This window comes from Mercurialis annua, linkage group LG1-X (genome assembly GCF_937616625.2).
Source record: "Mercurialis annua linkage group LG1-X, ddMerAnnu1.2, whole genome shotgun sequence".
Classification (NCBI taxonomy): Eukaryota; Viridiplantae; Streptophyta; class Magnoliopsida; order Malpighiales; family Euphorbiaceae; genus Mercurialis; species Mercurialis annua.
Genome location: NC_065570.1, coordinates 262613 through 284696, shown reverse-complemented (window position 1 = coordinate 284696; position 22084 = coordinate 262613). Strand labels below are relative to the sequence as shown.

The 22084-nt window shown below is 35.9% G+C and overlaps 6 protein-coding genes across 8 annotated transcripts; 2 read left to right on the top strand and 4 right to left on the bottom strand.

Annotated features, from left to right (window-relative positions):
- Positions 1–946: 946 nt before the first annotated feature.
- LOC126663592 (uncharacterized membrane protein At1g16860) lies at positions 947–4752 on the bottom strand. Of its 2 annotated transcripts, none has more exons than XM_050356436.2 (4): positions 3799–4740; positions 2497–2652; positions 1647–1858; positions 947–1532 (listed from the first exon to the last, which is right to left on the bottom strand). In XM_050356436.2, the coding sequence occupies exons 1-4, from the start codon at positions 4522–4524 to the stop codon at positions 1340–1342; spliced, it is 1287 nt and encodes a 428-aa protein (XP_050212393.1). In that variant the 5' UTR covers positions 4525–4740; the 3' UTR covers positions 947–1339. The 2 variants fall into 2 exon arrangements, 1 of the variants encoding a protein (XP_050212393.1); XR_008790358.1 differs by lacking the exon at positions 947–1532 and adding an exon at positions 2168–2386 and having other exon boundaries at positions 1724–1858; positions 3799–4752.
- Positions 4753–7014: 2262 nt separating this feature from the next.
- LOC126665580 (serine/threonine/tyrosine-protein kinase HT1) lies at positions 7015–9738 on the top strand. Of its 2 annotated transcripts, XM_050358414.2 has the most exons (4): positions 7015–7291; positions 7398–7954; positions 8196–8651; positions 9202–9738. In XM_050358414.2, exons 2-4 carry the CDS (start codon positions 7547–7549, stop codon positions 9448–9450), a joined length of 1113 nt encoding a protein of 370 aa, XP_050214371.1. In that variant the 5' UTR covers positions 7015–7291; positions 7398–7546; the 3' UTR covers positions 9451–9738. The 2 variants fall into 2 exon arrangements, with proteins under 2 accessions (XP_050214371.1, XP_055961151.1); XM_056105176.1 differs by lacking the exon at positions 7015–7291 and having other exon boundaries at positions 7298–7954.
- Positions 9739–10684: 946 nt separating this feature from the next.
- Positions 10685–13395, bottom strand: LOC126665581 (probable carboxylesterase SOBER1-like). The gene is made up of 6 exons (XM_050358415.2): positions 12915–13395; positions 12210–12262; positions 11501–11624; positions 11283–11404; positions 11076–11183; positions 10685–11000 (listed from the first exon to the last, which is right to left on the bottom strand). The coding sequence occupies exons 1-6, from the start codon at positions 13192–13194 to the stop codon at positions 10911–10913; spliced, it is 777 nt and encodes a 258-aa protein (XP_050214372.1). The 5' UTR covers positions 13195–13395; the 3' UTR covers positions 10685–10910.
- Positions 13396–13497: 102 nt separating this feature from the next.
- LOC126665583 (mediator of RNA polymerase II transcription subunit 11) lies at positions 13498–14156 on the bottom strand. Its single transcript, XM_050358417.2, has 3 exons — positions 14046–14156; positions 13854–13970; positions 13498–13781 (listed from the first exon to the last, which is right to left on the bottom strand). Exons 1-3 carry the CDS (start codon positions 14103–14105, stop codon positions 13608–13610), a joined length of 351 nt encoding a protein of 116 aa, XP_050214374.1. The 5' UTR covers positions 14106–14156; the 3' UTR covers positions 13498–13607.
- A 56-nt stretch (positions 14157–14212) lies between these two features.
- LOC126665584 (mitochondrial pyruvate carrier 4) lies at positions 14213–17480 on the top strand. Its single transcript, XM_050358418.2, has 5 exons — positions 14213–14346; positions 14682–14780; positions 15021–15073; positions 15404–15477; positions 17157–17480. Exons 1-5 carry the CDS (start codon positions 14292–14294, stop codon positions 17203–17205), a joined length of 330 nt encoding a protein of 109 aa, XP_050214375.1. The 5' UTR covers positions 14213–14291; the 3' UTR covers positions 17206–17480.
- Positions 17481–17861: 381 nt separating this feature from the next.
- On the bottom strand, positions 17862–21723 carry LOC126665582 (uncharacterized). Its single transcript, XM_050358416.2, has 3 exons — positions 21177–21723; positions 19343–19501; positions 17862–18242 (listed from the first exon to the last, which is right to left on the bottom strand). Exons 1-3 carry the CDS (start codon positions 21504–21506, stop codon positions 18090–18092), a joined length of 642 nt encoding a protein of 213 aa, XP_050214373.1. The 5' UTR covers positions 21507–21723; the 3' UTR covers positions 17862–18089.
- Positions 21724–22084: the final 361 nt, after the last annotated feature.

Genomic DNA, 22084 nt, shown 5'->3' with positions numbered 1-22084 from the left:
GAACTTGAGAGGGTCATTTCACGATCAATATTGTTCATTACAAAATGAACGGTGTAGATAAAAAAAATATAATTTTAATTAAATTAATCTACACCGTTCATTTTACAATAAACGGTGTAAATCGTAAATATGACCCCCTCAAATTCATTTGAAAATAAGGGAATCACAATCTATCATTTTTAATTCTCACATTCGTTATCTAATTAGTTTCCAGTTTCCACATATATCACGTCAAAATTTCGACGTATGATTCAAGGTCACGATGGTCGAGGTATTACAACAGGGCAGTTAAACATCCATAGTCATGCCTTTGATCAAAGAAAAAACTCCAACAAAGATTTATTTTGCCTCCCAAATGTTAAAAAAGATCAATTAAAATCAGGTTCATGGCTTTAAAAAAAAAACATCTGAACCTAGTAATTTATCTCGTTTTACCCCTTCAATTTCAACTTGTTCAATAAGATTCTGACACATAAACTCTAATTTGTATATAATGCACCCATCAATTTTTGAAAACTCATTTAGAAAAGGCAAAACTCATATGGAGGCCCCTCTACTTTACCAGTTTTGTTCGAGAGCCCCCTACTCCAAAGTTATTTACGTTTGGGTCCATGTACTTGGTAAAATTCCGATTTTTAGGTCCTTTTAAAGGACTGCAGGAATAAAAAAATTGTAAGTAGAGGGCCGGAAAAAAAAAACTAAAAAAGGACCTGAAAATCAAAATTTATATAAATAGAGAGACCGGAAGAACAAAAAAATAGTACAAGGGCTTCATAAATAAAAATAATATAGTATAAGGGTCTCTTAATAGGTTTAGCCTTTAAAAAACGAGAAAAAAAGTCAAATTTAGGTGTTTTTTCCCCAAAGCCACGAGGTTGGCCTTAATTGACATTTTGTGCCAAGTTTGGGAGGCAAATTGAACCATTGTTGGAAAATACTCAAAGCAGAAACGTAAAGTGCAGGCAATTTTACTCTCCATACCAAAATCAAGTTCATATAAGGTAAGCAACCATTTCTAGACCCCTTTGGGTAGCTCTGCTAACTTTTTACATAAATCAGCCAAAATACAAAATGCATCATAATGCTCTTACTTTTCAGCTTCTTTGCACAAATACATTGCTAGTGAGTTCCTGTCGCAATCTCCAAACCATATATCACTATCTCCAAACTTCCGTTTATACATGATCTTCATCCTTTGCCACTCTGCCACTTCTCTTCTGCACTTTTAATACCTGGAAACACAGAGGATGTGGCTTGCGCTGCCTGACGATTCCATTTCAAGAAAAGGTGTGAAATCCAGTTCAAGAGAAGACCAATATTATTGTGGAACTTGCAATATCTACACAGGAACTACATCAGTATCTTGATTTTCATCACTTGTCAAAACTAGACCTTCTACATAGGTTGGGAGGAGGCATTGGAACCGTTGACAGCCTGTTGAGACAGGCTCTGGTGGAGGAACAATCATCAAAACATTGTCATGCCTTCGAACCACACCCATCACACTTACTGTGCTACCTTCTTTGATATACCTGGTAAGCAAAATTAGTCTTAGAAGCATACAGCTCAGAGAACTTAATCAGAATGTCGAGGCTAGCAAGAGACTAGGGATTTTCAAGATATCAAATAACCACAAAAAATTATACCCTTCTTTGAGGCGCATAATTCGGTCATCACCGGGGAGACTGCGATCAGCTAGCCAACGTAAGAAGCTTGGAGATAAATCTCTATTCTCCTTCTTTACATTCACTACTGTAGCTGGTTTCACGAAAGGAGCAACCTTTGCCCCATAACCTGCCTTCACTAATGCTCTTAATCCAGACTGGAAATCTGATATGTAAAAATCCGCCACATATTTCTGTTCAAACAAGTTAATGCATCATTATATTTCTGATAAAAAGGTGTTCTCTTCCAAAGATATAGACACAAGCAATGTTTGAATTGTTCTTAAGGCATATTAAAAAGAATTAGATATCTGGATAACCAGAGTTAGCAATCCAGCTAGTGGAAGTATAATTTTGTGCTTGGTAGTGTATGACTTGCAAACAAACATGAGATTGCATATGCATTTCCTTTTTCCAGGATAGTGATCCACTGCTTAAATAGTCGTCAAACAAATGCAAATAAATCCTATTTATATACAATAAAAGTATAGAATTCCTCTTGCCTTTATTAGCTTACGATCATGAACTTGTTCAAGGGCTTTGGCTTAGTAAAAGGTAGATGGCAGTTAATAAGTGTGTCCTGAATCTCTTTTTAACATGACCTTCAACGTTGTCAGTAATTTTAATGTCCATGCCTCTCCATGAAAAGTTGAAACTTGAAAACCTAAATAGTTAGGTTCTATGGTTATTGTTTGTTGAATCCACCTTGGTGTTTGAATAAACTGAATTTATCAGGTTTGAATAAGTAAAACCAAGCAGTACGGCAAACATAATTCAAGAAACTCTTGATTTTCAAATAGGATGTAAGGCATGAAAAGATTAACAAACTGACCTCTGAATATCTAGACCCCCATGAGAAGAAATGATGCTTCGCATTTGCAGGTTTTCCACCCCATTCCCTATATTCATACAACTCTGTGGAAACATATACACACCTGGACACTCTCTGGTAAGATGATTCCAAAGGTATGCTGCCACAAGTAACAACCTACATAAAGGAATCCAAGAATATATTACTGTTGATTATATTATAGACTAGAATAAGTGTAACAGCAGCAAACTAGGACTGACCAACTACCATTGGAGGCATTGAGCGCACTGTTTACACACCTGTGTTAATCCAGTTTGATAAACTATTGCAACTCCAGTTGTGCAAGTAAATTTTATTTTATTCAGTTATAGTTTTACAGGCAAAGTAGCAAACGCGATATAATGATTTTTGGCCCAGAGATCCATCAAAGGAAAGCATTAGCTTATAACATTAGATGGAATGCAAGAAATATGCTTAAGAGTGAACTCAATAGAATAATAAGTAAAGTTGTCGTCTCAAATATGCTAAAACTAAACTTTTCTAGATGGTCATTTCATAGAATGAATAGCTGACAAGTTTAATTGCATATTGTATACATTCGTGTTGCACTATTGGTCTATCAAGTCAAATTCCTGAAGAATGTCAAGATTGCAGTTTTGAAGAAATAAATGTGGAAAAATTCCCACCTAAAAACTAATTCAGGGAACCCGAGCAAAATCTCAAATAATTTGGAGCCACGACATCATTCAAGGCAAAGTCGTCAGTTTGTGATCTTGACATTTTTGAACGGAAGTTCCTAAAGAACATAAAAATCTTGCTTTTGACAAAGCCAAGTAACAAACTATATCAGAAGATAAGAAAGTTTATGGGAGTTAGAACTTTGATGGACTTCCCCTACATCCATGCATTGGAAATAAGAGGTTCCTAAGAGCATCCATCTAAAAGTTGCAAGTAGTTCTTCCTCAGTTTAGCAGGAATGGAGAACAAAATTTGTTTGTTTTGTGAAAACCATAGGCACAGAAAATGGAAGTTCGAGTGCCTAAAAATAGACATTGTCCATCCTTCTTATTAATAATAAAAAAAGCAGGCCACAACTGCAACCCGGCTGGCAGACTGAATCCACGAAAATGACTAGAGGTTATCTACGCTAAATTCCATAAATTGCGGTCTTTATTGCTAAAAATTAGCTAAACGAAAAAAATAAAAGCATAAGCCATGACCCCATTAGGTAGGAAGAAATTAAAAAGTATTGAATCTGCATGCAAATTGAGAAAATAGAGCTAAGGAATAATGAGGTAATACGATGAGGAAATGGAAAATTACCCCAGTGACCTTGACGTACTGACCATCAATAGCACCTCTGAGCTCTGCATCAGGATAGCTCTTAACAAACCCTAACAGCCCTCTCCTTCCCCACACGCAATTCCAGAGAAGCCCCACAATTAGGGGAACCAGCAAGGCCACCACAGCCACCAAGATGATCGCCTTTTTAACCGCTATCATAAGGAAGGCCCCCACCAGCAATCCCATCACCGCCACCACCATTACCACCCACACCACCGGCCTCGATACCTTAATCCCAACCTTCACATCCTCCGTCAAGCTGGTCACGGCCGACCCGTACAGGGCTTTGCTGGAGGCGGCTGCCCCGACCCCGGAAGTGGAATGGTCGAGCTGGCCGGATCTCCTGTGGGGAGGAGGGAGAGGGCCGGAGGAGGCGAGGGGCCCGGAGGTGATGAGACCGGTGGGCTGGAGAGGCATGGGGCCCGATGATTTCTTGACGGGCCCGGAATTGGGAGCGGATCGAAGGGATCCGCTTGTTTGGAGAGAAGAAGAAGAGGAGCGTGAGGGTTGCTTTATATTAGGAGGTTGATCGGCAGGTGGGATATCGAACATTTTGCCAAGGTCGCCTGATTTCTTGATGTCACCGCCGGTGTAGGGAACGGAGCGCGAGGCCATTGTGGGTTGCTTCTCTTTGAGGTGGTGCTCTCTTCTGCCGGAGACGAAGAGGCCATTTTTAAGCTGATGAGATTGGATTCTGCTGGCCATTTGTATATGTGGAAATGACTGGAGAGGAAGAAAAGAGCAGGGGATAATTAGGAGTGGTAGTGCCTACTGCTTAGTTAGGAGAGTGAAGAGCAGTGAGTGAGGGGGTGAGGGTCCACTGCCACTGCTCTGCATTCAATTCAATTTCAATTTCAAGGGGTAGATCTCTTTTTCTTACTTCTTCTACTTCCCTACTTTCACATTCCAATTTTTCCTATACTTCACTTCACACACTCCTATCTTCATCACATACATTTCATATTTTTAATCATAACTAATTGTATTTTTTAGATTATACTTGCAATAGTATTACCTCCGTACCTATAGAATTGTCCACTTTCTCTTTATCACACAGTTTAAAAAAAATAATTATTGTTTGTTGGGTTATAAGCTTATAACCACCCAAACTGAATTTCTAATATTATCTTGGGTTATAATCCAAATAATTTGAGTTTTGTTAGTTTAGTTATTCAAAACCAACATGAGTTATATGGGTTATTTAACTTACTTTTTTTTTGCTTTGTATCACTTTAGATGAAAAATTTAAAACCCAAATTTCAAAATTCCAGAAGAAAAAAAATTTAGAAAAAAATTTTAAAATTTTTTTTCCAGAAAAAATATATTTTGATAAAAAAAATAATTTTTTTAAAATATTTATTTCCAAGAATTTTTTTTTTAAAAAATATTTATTTCCAGGAAAAAAATATTTTCAGGAAAAAAATTTTAAAAAAAATTAAATTTTTTTTCCAGAAAAATATTTTGATAAAAAAATATTAAAAAAAATAATTTTTTTGAAAAAACTTGGTGAATCAATCAACAAATGTATATGCACTTTAAATAATTATATAACCCAAACAAACCCAAATAAACCAAGAAACTCTTTTAATTGGGTTATAAAATTTCAATAACCCAATGGTTTATGATTAAAATGAATATAGTGGTTTAGGTTGGTTTCACATGGTTGGTTTGGGTGGGTTATGTAAATTTTGTACACCCCTACCCCTATTTAATATAGAACCCACTTACAATTTACTTTCAATTTACTCATTAGTGAATTTTTAATAGGGGTATTACAGAAAAATTAAGGGCTTAATCACCAAAAAAATCTCACTTTTTAGCCCCTTTTCAAATGCACCCTGACGTTACAATTTTGTCAGTTGCATCCTAATTCGCACATTTGGTTTTTAATTTCACCCTCAAGTACTAAATTGATCTCTTTTCCATTTGAAAAAAGTTAAAATTATTCATCAATTTTTAACTTGTTGTGTGGAAAAGAGTTCAAACGAGTATTTTATAAGAGTTTTTATGAATTTTTCTTGAGTGAAAAAGAGTCCAATTTAATTTTGAGGGTGAAATTGAAACCCAAAGGTGCAAATTAGGGTGCATCTTAAAAGGTGGAGTTTTTTTTTGTGATTAAGGCAAAATTAAGTTTTTTTTGTGATTAAGGAAGAATTTCGGGACAAAAAAGTTCTCAAATTGGACAACTCTATTAGGAGGAAGAGAATATTTTTTACATTATACTTATATATATATTTTATAAAATATTAGTGTTTGGTTTAATCAAATGGCAGCTCCATAATTTGTGCTAGTTGATATAGTTAGCACATAACCTCGACTTTTAATTAAACAAACTATATTATAATTGATTTATAGCATCTAATGGTATGTGCATATATTCATTATTGAACCAACCAAAATAGAATTTTTTTTAATTTTAAATTGGAAATAAAACCAAAAAGATTATTTTAATTCGAATTAAAACACAAAATATCAAAATTCAAATAAAACATAAAGATATTTAGTTTTTGGATTCGATTCTCATAACGTGTATTCAATAATGGTTTAATTTGTTCCTTTAATTTCGAACAAACTTTTACATAAATCAATTTCATAATTTTGATATTTTTGTGAAATAAACACATAGATTCATATTTGTTTTATCCTTTCAGCTTTAAATGGTTCAATAATTTGTTGTCACTTCAATTGCTCTAAGGCACCGTTTGTATTGATGGATTTTAAACGATGGATTTTAAACAATCAATGGATTTGGATAAAATCCATCGTTTGCCTAAAAAAAAAATAATAGAATCCATGAATTTATAAATTCCCTCATTTTCTACAATCCATCATTTTTTAGGGTTTTGATTTCCCACCTATTAGGTGGGAAAGTTCAAATCCACCATTTTTTATGAATAATGGATTGTTATACTATTTATTTTTTTCCATGAATAATGTTAAAAACCATTGATTTTATTTTCAATACAAACGATAGAATTTTAAAATCTATGTATTTAAATTCCATCGATTTTATTAAAATCCATGGATTTTAAAAACCCTCAATTCAAACGGTGCCTAACTGTTTTTTACCATAAGGGAAACATGAGTCAAATGAATCGATATGTAGGTGTTGTTTTTGTGAAAGCCATAATTGTTAGTTGAAATTTTATATTAAGTTGAGGGGCAATTGAACCTTTGTTGAACGATTATTGGTTGTTGAAATGAGGAAAGATTAGGGGTAAAATGATGGATTGGGCCTGAGAGATGGAAGGCTTTTTGGGGCCAGTTGGCATTTATATGGCGCAAGTAAAAGGGAAACAGAAGCTGGGAGAATGGGAGTGTCTGTTGTTAAGTTGAGAAAAGAGAAAAAGTGATAACTTTCCAATGCAAAAATCACAAGGCGTCCCTGAAAATCTCTGCTCTCATTGCATACTCCCTCGTCTCATCCATTTATTTTACCCTCTTTTTTCTTTATATCCTAAAGACATGAAAGGTACAAACTTCGTATTTCTGACCTCTGTTTCCTCTAATTAACTTGCATGATTAATCTCCTTTGGCTATGTTTCGATCAGCTTCATGAATATATCCTTGCTTTGCAGAACCCATGTTTTTGAATCAGTTCATGCACTTTCTCAAATCAATTCACACTTTCAGAAGGAAAACTCCTTTTGATTGTTTGTTTTGACACCCGACTCAATTCAGTTAGAAGCCACCGTCTTTTCTTTTCCGCACTGCACTTTCGGTTGAAATGGGGGGTTCATGGTTCCATGCATTTATGAGGCTGGGAAGATCGTCGAAGAAGAGCAAGCAACTAACAGCCCCTTCGAAGACGGACATGGAGAACATGGAGAAGAGGAGATTCGACAGCTTAGAGTCATGGTCCATGATATTGGAGTCTGAGAATGTGGAGGCGTGGGAGGTGTCCAAGGAGGACCAGGAGGAATGGACAGCTGACCTTTCCCAGCTTTTCATAGGCAACAAGTTTGCCTCCGGTGCCCACAGTCGGATATACCGGGGTATTTATAAGCAGAGAGCTGTTGCTGTCAAAATGGTCAGAATTCCTAACCACAACGAAGACACTCGAACGTTGCTCGAACAGCAATTCAAATCTGAAGTTGCTTTGCTCTCCCGTCTCTTTCATCCCAACATAGTTCAGGTATATTTATTGATTCATCACATGTAAATTTCCCTATCTTGCAAATTTATTACATTCAATCGGAACAAAATAGATAAAACTTCCCAAAAGTTACTGAAATTTCTTTAAACATTTAGGCAGTGCTCGTGTTGCTTACACCTACCCAATGGATCATAAATTACTCTTGATACATAACTTTTACCACTTGTTTATCAGACTTTGCAACTTCCTATTGCTAGATGGTAAATCATCTCCTTTACAGTTCATTGCAGCTTGTAAAAGGCCACCTGTATACTGTATTATCACAGAATACATGTCACAAGGAACTCTCAGAATGTATCTAAACAAGAAAGAGCCCTACTCTCTGTCAACGGAAACAATATTGAGGTTAGCACTTGATATATCACGAGGTATGGAGTATCTTCATTCACAAGGTGTGATCCACAGAGATCTGAAATCAAATAATTTGCTTTTGAATGATGAAATGCGTGTTAAAGTAGCAGATTTTGGTACGTCGTGCCTAGAAACACAGTGCAGAGAAACCAAAGGAAACAAGGGAACTTACCGCTGGATGGCGCCGGAGATGATCAAGGAAAAATCCTATACTCGGAAAGTTGATGTATATAGTTTTGGTATTGTGTTATGGGAGCTAACTACAGCTTTGCTTCCCTTTCAAGGAATGACTCCTGTACAGGCTGCATTTGCTGTGGCTGAGAAGGTCAGATATCTATCTTTTGATGAAATTTCTTCTACTTGAGTGTTACAGTATCACTAGGCTCATTCATAGACTGTGGCCTGCATGCTTTTCTTGTTTTTTTAATGTTTTATGCTGTTGTCTATACGTAGAATCGGGAACTTTCTCGTTTAAATTTCTTGTGATTCATATATTTCTGTTGATTTACTTTATTAATCTATGGTAATGGGGAACAAATATGGGAGTTATGGTTCTTTCAAAGTTATGCAGTCGATTAGTTTGTTAGATTTTCTAAAGCACCAATGGATGCAGCAACAGATAGGCATGGATCAAGAACTTGAGATGCATACTCTGATTAACAAAAGCGACGATATTATAATAAAGTAACACTATATGGAGGGTGTACACATTTGTTGTAATTGATACGTTTCCTTTTTAAAGTGGCCTTTGTTGTTAACTAATCGTTCATAATGCTGCTAGTTGTGAACTACAATTTTAGCCAAATACTTGGGGGCCAGTAGGGAATTGTCTTGATGATGTTAATTTAATCTTCTAGTAATTTTCTGTGTGGCAGAATGAGCGACCTCCATTGCCAGCAAGTTGTCAGCCTGCACTTGCACACTTGATAAAGCGTTGCTGGGCAGCAAACCCATCAAAGCGACCAGACTTCAGCTACATTGTTTCTGCTTTGGAGAAATATGATGAATGCGTTAAAGAGGGCCTTCCTCTGACTTCACACCCAGGGCTTGTCAGCCGAAATGTCATCGTTGAACGCTTGAAAGGCTGTGTATCCATGAGCTCATCTATACCTGTACATGCATAGATTCACAGCAAGGTATTGTTGTTTCTTATTACATAAAGGAAATTAACTTGTATATGATGTTTTTACAAATTGTAAGGTAATGGTCTAAGTGGCATCTCGATAAGGTTGATAGAATGTAGTTTGTGTTTTGGATTAATTGATTCTATGTAATTGTTTTTTTTTTTTCACTATGAACTAGAGCTAGAATGAATGTTAAAATTACTGGAGATAACAATGAAAAGTGGAGCTGCCTTGATAATATATGCTACAGAAGCTACATGTTAGATCCTTAAAATTTATAAAATGAAAGATGATGTATTAGTAATTGTCATATTTGTAAAGAGAGGTGCTTGTGAGTAGTTGTACTGGTCATAAGATCCATTTCCATACTTATCATTTAATAATATTAAAGAATGCTTGCAGTCTCTGGGCTATTTATTCTGCATTACCATTTGGAGGCATGTGCATATCAGTTGCATAAACTTGATTGCTATTGCGCATAAACCATATTGTTACTGCTTCAGTAACCGTTCCATCCTTAATGTGATGAGTCAGGGGAGCTCGATTGGCAAAACTCACTCGGAGTTTGGCCAAACCTAGATAAGTGAAAAGATATCTTCCCAACAAATAGGTGAGCTAAAGACTTGGTTGGGATTGAAGAGGTTGTTTCAGACTTGAGAGATCGGTGCAGAAATGGGTTCCTGATGTTGCATTACATCCTCATCATGTTACATTACAATGCATTTTTGTTCAAGGTGGACTACTCTGAGCCTTCTTGTACCTTTTCATAGCTTCCATGCAGTTGCTTTAATTCGACTTGTCGTTTCGGCACTCCTTCCCGTCAATAATACAGCATCACCCGAATTAAAGAAAATTGGAATGCTCATTCCTTCCCTTCTTTGGTCCCCTTCCTATCAAGTTGATTGAAAATCATCTAATACTATGAAAGCGTATAACATTACATATGCCTATTACTGTCACGGTCACCTAGAAGATTCAATATTAGCTTCAAAGTTTAAGTTCACAAATGCACCAACAGAGAGAATGGAATGAGATGAAAATTGGACAAGAAATATAGGGCCAGAAGGCAAGCACGACGACAAAAAATTCCTTGGTGTTCCATCAAAATTTAAGATTATAAAGGACTATATGAAATGTGAGACTAATGACTCCTCCTTCCCCAAATGTTGAGATATTTTTGTTCTCCAATGGAAACTTACAAGTTATAATTCAAACAAGCATATGCACAAAGTGATGAAGCCAGAGTAACTCTATTCAGCCACATGCAATTTTATGTTTTTATCCAAGTATATGAAATTCAAGATAGAGCTACATTCTTTCATACAAACATCTTCCAATCTGAAAAATTAGGTCACATTTTTTTTCTTTCTATTTTTTTTAATAGTCTCGTATTACATTTACCACAACGTGCATAACAAACGAAAAAGACATAATCCGTATGTAAGCCGGTCACTCAACCTCTATGAAGAAGTTGACAGACGAGTTTTAATCCATGATTCGAGATATTGCAACTCCCCATTGCTTATTGAATGGCCAAGACCAGGATATGCCTGCAATATACAAATGACAATGTTCTAAGAACTCGAATAACTGATGCATATTTAAGAGCATACTAGATATATTACCTTAAATTCACAGCTCATCCCAGCTTTTTCAAGGAATGGGGGCCCTGCTTGTCCAGCTTCAAATAATACTGTTTTGTCAGCAATTCCATGCGACCACAAGATAGGAGTCTTCAAAAAAATGACATTTCTCACCATGTAAGCATGCAATAATCATCATAATTAAAAGAGTGACTAGTGACTACCATAGTTTTATTTAGCTAGAAATACCCTTTTTGCATCTGGTGAAATCCGTTCCATGATAGATGAACTGAAAGGAACCCAGCCACTGAAGACAGCACCACCTCCTAGAGTTTTTGGATATAGCAGAACACTAGCCAATGTCAAGGCACCTACAGACAATTGTCAAAGTTTGAGCTCCCGATCCAAAAATGTAAAATAGAGATGCTTTATAAGCACCCACGCGTGTATGAGAGAGAGAAAGAGACCTCCTTGACTGAATCCACAGACAAAAACATTATCTGGATTTGTCCCAGCAGCTATTTCCTTGTCTATCATTGCATGAATATCCTGGACTGCTTTGAGCAAGCTGGTTTCATCTTTTGGAGAATCCTAATGCACAAAAGCAATTAACAAAGAATTCAAGTTGTACTTGCACCATCATGCATCATTTGCTAAACCAATTAACAAAGAATTCTCATTTATCTGAACTGCCTGGATGGTAGATTATACGTTATTTTGTCATAAGGATGCATCTTCCTTTTGACAGTACTGAATTTTAATGTCATTTCTGTTCCTAAAAATAAAAACATTTTAGATAACAATCAAACTAAACACATGCGATCGTCAAAGAACCAAATAGTTGAGTTCATTCAATGGGAACTTCATAGGTATGACAAGATGTAGTTGCATTGCACCAATCAGAGTATGATAACTCCAAATTGAAGAGTAAATTAAATCTATGGACCGGCTTTAGCAAAGGACACTATTACTAACTCAATAAAAATGCATTAGATATGATGCTTAGGAGATGACGGGTTACTACTTCATGTATCAGAAGTTAAGGTTTAGATATCTCAGAGAAAAAGTATTAATCCCCACAGCTTGTACTAACTGAGGGACATTGAGGATAGGAAAATCTGATAAAAAAATTCACAAGGAAATATCATTTACGGATGTAGGAACAGCTTAACTTACAGCTGTGATGGGAATCTCGTAGATGTCAAACCATGAAGGCATTACAGCACCATCTACAAGGGGAAAACGAAAATGATTAGAAATATATCACATGAAACATTGTTTGTATTGGCTTTTGGAAGAATGAGTAAGGGTTGGGATGAAGAATAGATGGATTCCAATCCATATTTGGGAAGGAAGCACATATTAGGAGGTATGAGGTGTGAGTGTTGAAGTGTTTCGAATATAGAGTAGTTACTAGCTGATACTTCACTTTACTAATTCATGCTTTACGTTATAATCCAACACCTTATTTTACTCCTTTGTTTTTCAAAACAATGTATGTGAAAGGAAAACTTGTAGAGAAAAATCTTAAGGAGTAATGATGCTTGCTGAAGTCCTCCCAGAGAAGAGAAATCAAATACTATATTAAAGAGAGAAAGAAATTTGACCCAACAGTTTAAAGAATGAAATCTTGCTTACAGCAATAAGATTATGTTGGCACCACTAAACATAACGCTATTGTAAAAGATGCAATCAGAATATAAAGGACAATTGCAATTCACTGAATGAAATAATTAAACATCAGTCCGAGAAGTAGCTAAAGGATCAACACGTTGATGCGTAAGAAGATTGCTTAATGCAATAGGTGATTTCAAAGAAACAGATTGTAGCAAATTGAGAAGAGAAACCCTAATTGAATGAAAAGTGAAACAGAAGACTTACAGTTGCAGGAGACGGGATTATTAGGAGCAGAAGGGAAAGACCATTTAGTGGTTTGAAAGTGAGAAGAAGAGAAGAGAGATCGGATGGGTTCATTGGCAGGACCTGAATCCCCCAACCCATGAAGCCACAGAATAAAGCTACGAGCCATGTGGTGTGTTGGAGCCGGAGATGGGTTTGGTTGGAACTTTAGTATTATAAGAATGAGCGGAGCGGAGAGGAGCAGCAGCAACAGCGTTAAGACAGCAATTGGCTTTTTAGACGCTTGCTTTATAACCTGCATTTTGCGTTTTGGGTTGCCAAATTACTTTCATTTACCCTCCATTTTTTTTATGAAATCAAGACTAATCGGAGCTGAAATTCAGTAGCTCATAGCCTCAAGTGACTCCATTTATCAATAAGGGAAAAGTTTGTGGGTTTGTTTTCTGTTGAAAGAGAAGTAAGAGCATCTTTGTGGTCAATCAAAAGACTGAAAGTGACGATAAGTATTTTGCCATGGCATTGGCTTTTGAATCCTTTGCTTGCAGTTGCACTTCAAAATAATGCACAATAAACCCTCTACTTCTCACTGTTTGATCATATCATATGAAGCTAAAATGCACATATCCATTGATTTCCACTCACAAATAATTGTTTGTTATACAGGAAAATTGAAAACATAAAGAAGAAAAAAGAGCAGAGAAAAAGCTAGAATCCTCAAAGGTCGTGATATTGATCAAGTGTGAGTTGGATGGCGTCCAATTGGGAAAGCACATACTCCAACTTCTTACAGCACATCTCATTACAAATTCGACTCGTGTAGTCACTCTTCTCGAACGGCCGGTACTCGCACGCACTCTTTATCTCGTTTCGCAGAGTGAACTGAATGTCCTGTGGGATCAATGTGAGTCAGTATCACAGACAGACAGTATCAAATGCTTAAAAAGAGAGACACACACCAACCTTGATCATTTGCATGAACTCCCGGCAGTGGTTGTTGATGGATTCTTTACGAGGACCTGTAGGAGCCGCTAGCTCATCCATCACACCCCCTGCCACCTCCAAAACCCTAACAATCGTCTGCAATTTCAAATTTCATGATTCGCAATGCTATTTTCACAGATACATACATGAGTTAAAGTCTGAAGCTGATACCTTTTCAACATTTTGAAGACGCTGCAACGATGTGTTCTGAGTCTGCGACGACGAATCCATCTCTTCTCTCCACTCCAAGCAATGCAGCTTGGGTTTTTAGTTTTATATCTCTTTTCCTCGAAACGGCTGCGTTTAATATGGAGAATAAGAATATAATGACATGGCGCCATATGATTGGTCGGAAATGCCATCCTTTTAATATACACGAAGAAGAAGAAGTTTTGGCTGAGCAAGGCATCGAGAGATATGGCGACTTCGAAGCTGCAATCTCTGTGGAATCATCCAGCGGGACCCAAAACTAGTCAGTCTTGTATTTCTATTTTTATTTATTTTAGACGAAGCGTTGAATTTTTGATCAATTTCATTTTCGATTTTCGATTTTCGATTTTCGATTTTCGAATCCCTACCTATATACTGCTAATCTCATGTGTATGGGTGTGATTCTGCTATCTGAATTGCTCTCAGCTTTGGGATCGGACATGATTATTATTTTTATTGAAGATACAAAACACAAATTATATTATGCATTTCTGTTTAACATGAATCCTCAACGCTTGTAGGATTTTCGTTTGTGAAAGCACCAATTACACTTAATTTTTCTCTTCTGACTTATAAATGTTGTCATCTTTGCTGCAGTTCACTTCTGGGCACCAACTTTCAAATGGGGCATCAGCATTGCAAATATCGCTGACTTTGCTAAACCCCCTGAAAACCTTTCTTATCCTCAGCAAATAGGTACCTTTTTTTCATTATTTCCATCACCGGCCTCATAAGTTTCCACATGTATCCTACTGGCGCCTCAACCTCTCTTTCTGTGCCCATCCCTTTCTCACATAAGCTGCACAAAGGCACACACATCTTCTTGTTTTCATGTCTACCACTACTTCAGTACCTATAACTTTTCTTCTCTAAATATTCTTTACACATGGCAATATGCACCGCATGCTGATCTTACCCTTACATTTTGGTTTATAGCGGTTACTGCCACTGGACTCATTTGGTCTCGCTACAGCACTGTGATCACACCAGTAAGTTTCACATGGACAAAAATACATTTGCAATGGTAACTTGTAAGAAGCACCTATGGCTGTTATGTCCTACTTTATCTCTTGAGTCAATAGCTTCCTTATCTTTTCTGAAGATTTTTTTGTCTATCTAGTTCTAGTATTAACCTGCAATGGATCATTCTTTTTGTAGCCTATCTTTACTTGTTTGACCTAGTTGTTTCTCTGTGATCTTAGTCAATTTTGATCAAATTCCAAACAATTTAGATGGACAATTTAATATGTTTACACAATCATCCTTTTCGAGATATCCCAATTGATTTTATTCTTATTCATCTTTCATCTGAAATACAGAAAAACTGGAATCTATTTAGTGTCAATGTTGCAATGGCTACAACAGGCCTCTACCAACTGTCACGCAAAATACAGTAAGTTTTGTGCAGATTTAATCTGTTTATTTATTCTCATGTGGAGCTGATCGTATTTGATAGTTTCGATATTTGCACAGGAAGGTTATTATTATTTTTTTTATCATTATTTTTCCCTCATGTGCAATGCAAATGGGGAACGAGTCCCCATTTGCCTATAACCCACTCCAATCTTATCCTAGCTAAATTTGAACCAAGAATCTTGTGATGGAAGTCCCTAAGCATACATTGTTTTTGTGCCTATAAAGATGATATCTATATTAGAGCTGTAAACAAACTGAGTCTAGTGATGCTTTGGGTAGCTTCTTGTTCATCAAGTCGGAAGTGAACTGAGCTCATAATATTTTTCCATGGCTCATAAGCCGAAACGTGCTTATTGAATATAAATTGAAATACTAGTCATCTAAAAAAAAATTTAGTAATGAAAGTTGTAGCGTTTTTTATGTAAATTGAGTTGGTGTATGCATACTTTTGAAAATATATAAAGGGTAAACACACCTTAAAGTCCCTCTACTGCTGGTTTTTATTTCACTTAATCCTTAACAAATATTTTGCATTTAAGTAGTCCTTTGGCTATTTATTTTATAGATATGTAGTCCTTTTTTTTGCATGAAACTACATCGTTTTGATTGACATGAAACGGTGATGTTTTTTGTTATTCCCTCCACAAAAAGATCACGTGTACAAAATAAATAGTTAAGGGTCTAATTAAATGTAAAATATATTTTAAGGACCAAGTGAAATAAAAGCTAATAATGGAGGGACTTTATGATGGGTTAAGCCATATAGAAAATATATATTCAATATCAAGCTATTTATAATTGAACGTACAAGCCAGTTCATGAGCTATAAACGAGTTTGCTCACAAGATTAAGGAGCTTTAGCTTTACTTAGATTTAGCATAGCTTATTTGTTAAACAGCTTCACAAAATGAGCTCAAGCAAAGCTTTAATCGGACCAAACACTGGGTAGCTCACATGGGGCGTAGCTTAATTCACAGCCTTGGTGTTTATCATAGTTGTTAAAAGCGCGCCTGAGGCGCGCTAAGGCGCTAGAATAGCGCATATCGCAGGTGGTGCGCCTCATAAATACCTGAGGCGACCACCTTCATCAAGGCGCGCCTCAGGCGCGCTAAAGCGCTCAGGCGAGTCTCTGAGGCGCGCTTAGCGCATCTGAGAAACCCTAATAATTTTGGGCTTGGGTTTTGGGCCTTTAAAAACAAAACATTAACAAAAGAGTTAGTTGGGTTTTGGGCTTTTAAAAATATTAAAAGAATGCATAGAAAATGTAAACGACTGCTCCTCTTCTCCAATTCTCTGTTTTCTACCTTTCAAACTTCCACAAAGGATCAACTCTTCTCTTCTCTGATCATCCTAGCAAGCCTTTAATATAAAACATACTAATAGATGATTTTAGGTTGCAACTAGCGGTAGGCTAGTAGCTTTATTGGACTTATGATTTTATCAAAAGCATATATTTAATTTTGGGGACAATTATTGTGTGTTATAGGTATTTTAATATTTTTTTACATATATGCGCCGAGCTTCACTCGGGCGTGCGCTTTTTTTGCGCCTTGCGCTTAAAGCGATATGGGACCCTTTGCGCTTCAAGTGCGCTTTGCGCTTTAACAACTATGGTGTTTATTAAAGACTTATTGATTACTGTTTTCACATTGCCAGGCATGATTACTTTTCTGAGGCAGAAGAAGCTGCTGCTGCGAAAGAATGATGATGAAAACTGCTTAGTTTCGTGTTCTGACCTGCTGTTTTGATTCCATTTGCGTCAAATGCCTTGCGGTCAATTCAGCATCTCAATCTGTTATGATGCTTTGTTTCCTTAAAGGTTGCAGGAACACTTGTTTTTTCTTGATTTTTTGCCCGAGGGGCTTAAATACTTCAATTGCTATAATGTAGAAGTTGTAAGCGGAACGCTGAAGTAGACTGTTATGCTGGCAAGGCCATTATGAACAAGAAAAGTTTTTAATACTTCTAGCATTCCATTAATTGTTCCTCTTCAGTCCTTACACTAAACAAGCTGTCCAATCCAATTTCATTATTCCAATTTCATTATGTTTTGTTTGTTCTTTAGGCTCAAAATCAGGTCCTAATGATATTGCTATCAGGAATATATTCTTAAATTAATGATATACTCGTGACTCATGAGCAACAATCTGCTTGAATTAACTCATCCTCAAGTCACATGGTTATAGAATGAGACCATTTACACTATCAAAAGGGTCAATGTAAGAACATGCACCAATTTCAAACCATAGACACGCATGTCCGATACTGATATAATCTCAAAAGCTTTTCCCGCAGGAAATAATTGCACGAGGTCAAAGGTGCTGTTGAGCCCTTGTTACCCAGTGATGGTAAGCCCTTAGATTATAGAGAGAAAAAAATCAGCTGTTCAATATTAAAAGAAAATGTTATTGTGATCGGTACAATTTACAATCTTCTCGGGGCATCAAATGAAAGACAATATTACATGCGTCAGTCGGTCAACTCAAGTAGACTTGCCCCAAAACAGTTGATGGCCCAGTATGCAATCATTTGGAAATGTGTCCAAATAGACTGTTTTCTTCTCCTGTTCTATGTCTCAAATAATCTTACTCATGTCTCAACTCCACTTGAATTCACTCTTCCCAACTGTCCATCTCTTGGCTGATCAGGTTTTAAGTCAGAGTCTTCATCATGGGAATTCAAGCCCAGGCTCAAGTCTAACGTGCTTTCATTCAGATCTTGTCGCACCACTTGATTATCATCCTGAGATTATGTAGATGTTGAAGCCAACGTTAGATGGATACCACATAAGTGATAACATATCGAGTACCATATAGCTTAAACTTAAGTGGGTGTCACAGTCACAGTGAGTTTCAATTGCCTCAACTAGCCATATTTCTTGGTATCAAGTACAAAAATTAAAATCGAATCCTACTCGCAACAAAAATGGAAACAGGTCTGTTTCAATTTGTAGTCCTACCATTTAACAAAATAGGAGAGCATAGAGAGAAGAGAAACAGCATATAATTAGCAAGCTACTATTGGCTTTACATTTAAAAATATTTGCAGATATACCTATTAACGGTAATGGACAATGTGCATAGTTTCCTCCATAGATCACTTATACTACCCTAAATCTCTGACTGTACTTTTAAATTTAAGGCAATTCACTTCCTTCTTTGTTTCTTAAAAAGTTGCTATCATTATATAATAATGGTCTAATGTCTTAAAAAAACCCGACCTTTTAACCCCTTTTCAATCATACCCTGACGTTGAAAATTTGTCAATTTTACCCTATTTTGCATTTTTGTGTTTCAATTGTACCCTGAAAAATTAAATTAACGTCTTTTTCGTTTGAAAATTTGTTTAAAACATTCTCCATGTATACCATATATTAATTGTACATTTTTAAAATTTATTTAAATTTAGTAAAATTAATTAAGAATTTAAGTTAGTGTTAATATGATTATGGGTTTTAGTTAGTTTTTAAAAATAAAGGACTTATTTGTAGTTTTTTGAATAAAAAAGAATTTAATTTCATGTTTAAACTTAGTTAATTGAATGATTTCATCATTTAAGTTAAAAAATTAACAAAAAATAAAAAATTGGGGTACAATTGAAAACGGAAAATTCAAAAGTGGGTAAAATTGACAAATTTTCAACGTCGGGGTGGAATTGAAAAAAAAATTAAAGGTGAGGGTTTTTTGAGTAATTAGGCCTATAATAATTGAAGACATTTTTCTTCAATAAGTCCACATGGATATTCTGTCTATAAGACTTACATTTTATTTTATCAGGTGAGACAACAACATAACTCCATGTATAACAACGTATCATGACGTCAAATATAAATAACCATTTACCTGAGTTTCTTCCATAGGTATGTCATTGATATCAGGTTTTTCCTCAAAACCATCACCCTTTGGAATTGACTCCACCAAAATTGCCTCAGCATCAATCAATTTAGCTTCATCTTCATCCTTCTCTTCGGCCTCTTTTTTCTGTTTCTCCAGCAAATAAACCTACATTGCCAAATAGCCTATCTGATGATGTTGGCTTGCAAGATTCACAAATGCATGTAAAATTTCAATATCGATTTGAAGTTAATCAGAAATCTTAAATTGGTTAGGATTGATAGTCACATTTAGGTATCATATCTCACCATAATACTACTCTACCATATTTAACCCAAATTAGTGACATAAATATAAGTGATACTAGAAAAAACATGCATCCATAAATAAAAGTTCCCGTTCATCTCTCACTCTATTTCTGCCCCCATCAGCATTTGCAAAATAAAGTACACCTTACACTAACTAGAAGAAACAAAATTTTCAATCAACAAATGAAACCCATTTGGTAAACCATGCATCAGTCCAATTAAATTGGAACTTTAGGGACACACAAACGCAATAGGAGTAGTTAAATGCATCAATATCACAATTGCCAGGAACTGAGGAACAAAGTTGGGAGATAACCGATGTATGCAGCTATACATAGCCCAGAAAGTGGAGCAATTTCCTCAACAAAATGTAGCATCATATTCCTTCATTTACATTGTTAACAATCTAGGTCTGTTGCAAGATTTGTTCCTTCTAGCAAGTACTTCAAGGAAACTTAAACTACATCCACTAGAACTCACAACATAATGGCAATCCAGATGACTTAAACTTTCATACAAAACATCATTTATGTCAACGTGGTGATGTTTTTGTACCAGTAAACCTGTTACGTCACTATCTGTTTAGCTAATCAGACAAACTATCTAGAGAACTATGGCATCGATTTCAGATAACATTAACAAAAGAAAAGATTCTTAATAAGGACATGAGTCCTTCCAACCTGATACAAAAATGATTCCAAGCAAATGTGTGAACCACTCCACGAGCTCAAATGGCTGTCTTTAAGAATAATTTAAAATTTCGTCAAACTTCTACCGGCATTGGAAGCACCATTTCTAGGAATACTAGTCCTCTCTGACAACATGTCCATTGTCTTTATCACAAAGCATAATATTCACTTTACCTTCAATTACCATAATTAGTTTCTTGCTAAATTTTGATCACAGTGCTCCTAGATAAGCATTTGGAAAAAAGTTAGTGATTTGAGTTGTGGAGGGATCTGAGAATCTTGAAATTTGTTAGAGAGTGAAGATGATAATGATTTGATAAAATTGGATAGATGAATTAGGCATCAAAAATTCGTTCAACCAGTACCCTTTTAAATTTGTCCCGCCTATGTTATGCTTTAGTAATAGCTAGAGTAATAGCTTGAGCTGCACATTTTCACTCAGAATCTCTGAAAAAATATATTCATCAAGCCATAAAAAGGTAAAATTCATATTCCCCCTCTTAAAAACCTCATGTAAGAAATGAAGCAAAATTCTTTGGCATAATGTTTTTTGTTCCTCAATCCTAATAAAAATTGTAGCAAAATGAGGACTTTTGTGGTATGTGGGTGATAATGGCATGGGCAGCCTTAATACAAAAACTCTACACCTATAATTTGAAAGGTTGAAATTTATATCGTGTCAATTGAAACGAATATTAATCAGCTATATAAGAAAGAAGCAATAGGCATCTAACAGTATAACCCTAGGAAGAACACTATTCCAGATCTCAAATTAATGAATTGAGAGAGACAGATAGTGGAATTGAAATAGATGCAAGCAAATGAAAGAGAGAAAGGAGTACCGACAGGAATGTATTTGAATTTACGAGGAGGCTCCTCCAGGAGAAGAGGGTCACTGGCGGCGGCGGCGGGGGTGTTGTGATTGGTGGATTGAGATTGAGAATAAGGAGTCCACTTGTAAAGAAGGAGGTGATTGTTACTACCGTTATTACCGTTAGAAGAGGTGGTAGCAGCAGCAGCAGCAGCAGCATTATTATTATTATTATGGTTGGATGAGGACGATGATGACAGGTGGTGGACCCATCGCTTCTTCCATTTCCTCACCGGTCCGCTGAACACCGTAGCCGGCCCATAACGGGTGGATGACCTCCCCAGTCTCGCCCCCACTCCCTCCATCTAAATGTTTGTTAAGGCAATTGCAGAGGGGAGATAGATCTCTTCCGTTCCGCCAATTGCAGAGAGACAAATACACCTATACTATTACAGTCTCAACTTTTCCTTTTTGAATCCAACTCTATTCAAACTCTCTCCGTTCTTTTGATCGTCTAATACTCAACAAACTTCACTTTGCCCCTTTCATTTTGGCTTAACATTCCAATAACCCAACCTCATACTTTTAAATTAGGCTTAATTTCTTAAAAAACCCCCACCTTGAATTTTATTTTTGTTTATACCCTGACCTTGTAAAAAAACCATTTGTACCCAATTTTGAGTTTTTATGTTTCATTTCTACCTAAAAGCATTAAATTGTACCCTTTTCATTTGAAAAAAAGTTTAAAAAAATCCTTCATTTTTAATTTATATACTAATTAGATATTAATGTTATTAATAGTACAAAAATACCATCTTCTTCAAAAAAATTAAAAATAATAATAATTTTTTTTAATTTGTTTAAAAATATTTCCGAACTTTTTTTAAATTTTTTAAATTTTTTTAAATATTTCCGACAAAAAATTTAAAAATAATAATAATTT

Bases quoted from the DNA above. Each gene is read 5' to 3' on its own strand.
- LOC126665582 (XM_050358416.2), bottom strand. From the start codon at position 21,506: ATGGAGGGAGTGGGGGCGAGACTGGGGAGGTCATCCACCCGTTATGGG. The intron at 19,502-21,176 runs GTCGGTACTCCT...TTGGCAATGTAG, and splicing joins GTAAATTCAAATACATTCCT to GTTTATTTGCTGGAGAAACA. The intron at 18,243-19,342 runs GTAAATGGTTAT...ACATAATCTCAG, and splicing joins TACCTATGGAAGAAACTCAG to GATGATAATCAAGTGGTGCG.
- LOC126665580 (XM_050358414.2), top strand. From the start codon at position 7,547: ATGGGGGGTTCATGGTTCCATGCATTTATGAGGCTGGGAAGATCGTCG. The intron at 7,955-8,195 runs GTATATTTATTG...TCTCCTTTACAG, and splicing joins TTCATCCCAACATAGTTCAG to TTCATTGCAGCTTGTAAAAG. The intron at 8,652-9,201 runs GTCAGATATCTA...TCTGTGTGGCAG, and splicing joins CATTTGCTGTGGCTGAGAAG to AATGAGCGACCTCCATTGCC.
- LOC126665581 (XM_050358415.2), bottom strand. From the start codon at position 13,194: ATGCAGGTTATAAAGCAAGCGTCTAAAAAGCCAATTGCTGTCTTAACG. The intron at 11,184-11,282 runs GTATTTCTAGCT...ATTTTTTTGAAG, and splicing joins TTTCACCAGATGCAAAAAGG to ACTCCTATCTTGTGGTCGCA. The intron at 11,001-11,075 runs GTAATATATCTA...TGTATATTGCAG, and splicing joins GGATGAGCTGTGAATTTAAG to GCATATCCTGGTCTTGGCCA.
- LOC126665583 (XM_050358417.2), bottom strand. From the start codon at position 14,105: ATGGATTCGTCGTCGCAGACTCAGAACACATCGTTGCAGCGTCTTCAA. The intron at 13,971-14,045 runs GTATCAGCTTCA...TTGAAATTGCAG, and splicing joins GTCTTCAAAATGTTGAAAAG to ACGATTGTTAGGGTTTTGGA. The intron at 13,782-13,853 runs GTTGGTGTGTGT...TTGATCCCACAG, and splicing joins AGTTCATGCAAATGATCAAG to GACATTCAGTTCACTCTGCG.
- LOC126663592 (XM_050356436.2), bottom strand. From the start codon at position 4,524: ATGGCCAGCAGAATCCAATCTCATCAGCTTAAAAATGGCCTCTTCGTC. The intron at 2,653-3,798 runs GTAATTTTCCAT...TCCTTTATGTAG, and splicing joins AGTACGTCAAGGTCACTGGG to GTTGTTACTTGTGGCAGCAT. The intron at 1,859-2,496 runs GTCAGTTTGTTA...TTGTTTGAACAG, and splicing joins GGGGGTCTAGATATTCAGAG to AAATATGTGGCGGATTTTTA.
- LOC126665584 (XM_050358418.2), top strand. From the start codon at position 14,292: ATGGCGACTTCGAAGCTGCAATCTCTGTGGAATCATCCAGCGGGACCC. The intron at 14,347-14,681 runs GTCAGTCTTGTA...TCTTTGCTGCAG, and splicing joins TCCAGCGGGACCCAAAACTA to TTCACTTCTGGGCACCAACT. The intron at 15,074-15,403 runs GTAAGTTTCACA...TCTGAAATACAG, and splicing joins ACAGCACTGTGATCACACCA to AAAAACTGGAATCTATTTAG.